This window comes from Octodon degus, unplaced genomic scaffold (assembly GCF_000260255.1).
Source record: "Octodon degus isolate 3935 unplaced genomic scaffold, OctDeg1.0 scaffold00098, whole genome shotgun sequence".
NCBI classification, from domain to species: Eukaryota; Metazoa; Chordata; class Mammalia; order Rodentia; family Octodontidae; genus Octodon; species Octodon degus.
In genome coordinates, this window is record NW_004524674.1 from 137,451 (window position 1) to 139,162 (window position 1,712).

Consider the following 1,712-nt stretch of genomic DNA (forward strand, 5'->3'; position numbering starts at 1 on the left):
CCGGAGAAAGGGGCCCAAGGGGAGGTTTCTGGTCTCCTTGTGTGATTTTAATCCCAATCCTCCCCTTAGCCGTGAAGTTGTAACAGCCAAACTATTCTTTAATAAACTTTTCTGTGGAGTGAGAAAAAAAAAAAAGAATTTAATGGTTTAACATGCACAAGCAGATTTCAACAAAATTTTTCACATTCAGCATACTCAGGACCACCTGAAATTAAGAAATAAGATAATCTCTATAGCATGCCACTAAGAATTCCTTTCTATAGCAACTACACATCTTCATTTCAGTTTTTAAAATACTGGACATTTATGTACTATTTTGCTCAAATAGAAACTTTCCTGGTGGGGAAAAAGGTCAAGAATATTTAAAATTCAATGTATCTGCTAAAAGTTATACAATAACTACAAATATTACTATCATGGACAGAAGGAAATTTTCTCACAAATTCTTCTTCCCAGGGCTTCCTTTATATCTCTGTTCCTCAAGCTATAAATGAAGGGATTTAGCATGGGAGTCACTACCATGTACATCAGAACCATGACTGTCTCACTGTGGAATTATTAGCTGATGGACATAAGTAGAGGCCAATGACTGTACCATAGAACAGTGACACCATAGAGAGGTGGGAACCACAAGTAGAGAAAACTTTTATGGATATGTCTAGCAGAAGGGATGAGAATAGAGAACACAATCTGTGTATAGGAAACGAGTAGAAATAGAATGACAAGAATGATTCCTCCCATGACAAATATCACCAATTCATTTATACTAGTGTCAGAGCAGGCCAACTTTAAAAGTGCAGAAATGTCACAGAAGAAGTGGGGGATCACACTGTCCCCACAAAAAGACAATCGGCCATCAGCAGGGTGTGCAACAAGGCATGGAACATGGTCAGCACCCAGGAGAGCACCACCAGGCACACACAGAGTTTGGGGCTCATGATGCTGGTGTAGTGCAGGGGGAAGCAGATGGCTACATAGCGGTCATAGGCCATGGCCACAAGCAGAAAGCTCTCCAAGTCTCCAAACAACAAGAAGAAGTACATTTGGGTCAGGCAGCCTGCATAAGGGATGGATGGGACTTGACTCTGCATGTTCTTCACCAACTTGGGCATTGTAACAGAAGAAAAGTAGAGGTCAGAGAAGGACAAGTTGCTGAGTAAAGAATACATAGGTGTGTGAAGATTAGGATCCAGTTGTATGAGCACAATGATCAGCATGTTCCCCAGGATGGTGGTAATGTACATGGCAAGGAACAGAGCATAGAACAGATGTTCATACTCTGGCTGTATGGGGAGACCCAGGAGGAGGAATTCTGAGAGGAGAGTTTGATTTCTTCCTTTCATGCTCTGTCTCCAGCATCTTTAAGAGAAAATAATAGGGTCTCTTAAAATCATAAACCTATTTCTATGATTCTTGGTCTCTTAGAGACTATGCAATAATTGATCTCACTTTCTATATCTGAAACAATCTCTACAACCCCAAATATGCCACATATTTAAATCTCATCCACTTCTTGACTCAATTTCTTCTCATTACATTACAGGATTAACCCTTCTCTTTCTAGATACTCTGATGGATTGGCTTCTGTGTAGTCAAACTGATGTCTCATATTTCCATGGTTATTTCATTCTCAGCAGTTGTAATTTTTTCCTAACACTTCATCTTATATCACTATGAGATTTTGTATGAAATACTATTCACTTATAATTCCA

General features: G+C 39.4%; 1 protein-coding gene across 1 annotated transcript in view; it reads right to left on the reverse strand.

The window, feature by feature from the left end:
- Window positions 1-1,343, reverse strand: part of LOC101586677 (olfactory receptor-like protein DTMT) — a 33,452-nt gene extending 32,109 nt beyond the window's left edge. Inside the window, exon 1 of the mRNA XM_012516251.1 lies at window positions 840-1,343. Within this exon, the coding sequence (XP_012371705.1) occupies window positions 840-1,343 (504 nt within the window). The remainder of the gene's footprint in view (window positions 1-839) is intronic.
- Between the last annotated feature and the right edge of the window lie 369 nt (window positions 1,344-1,712).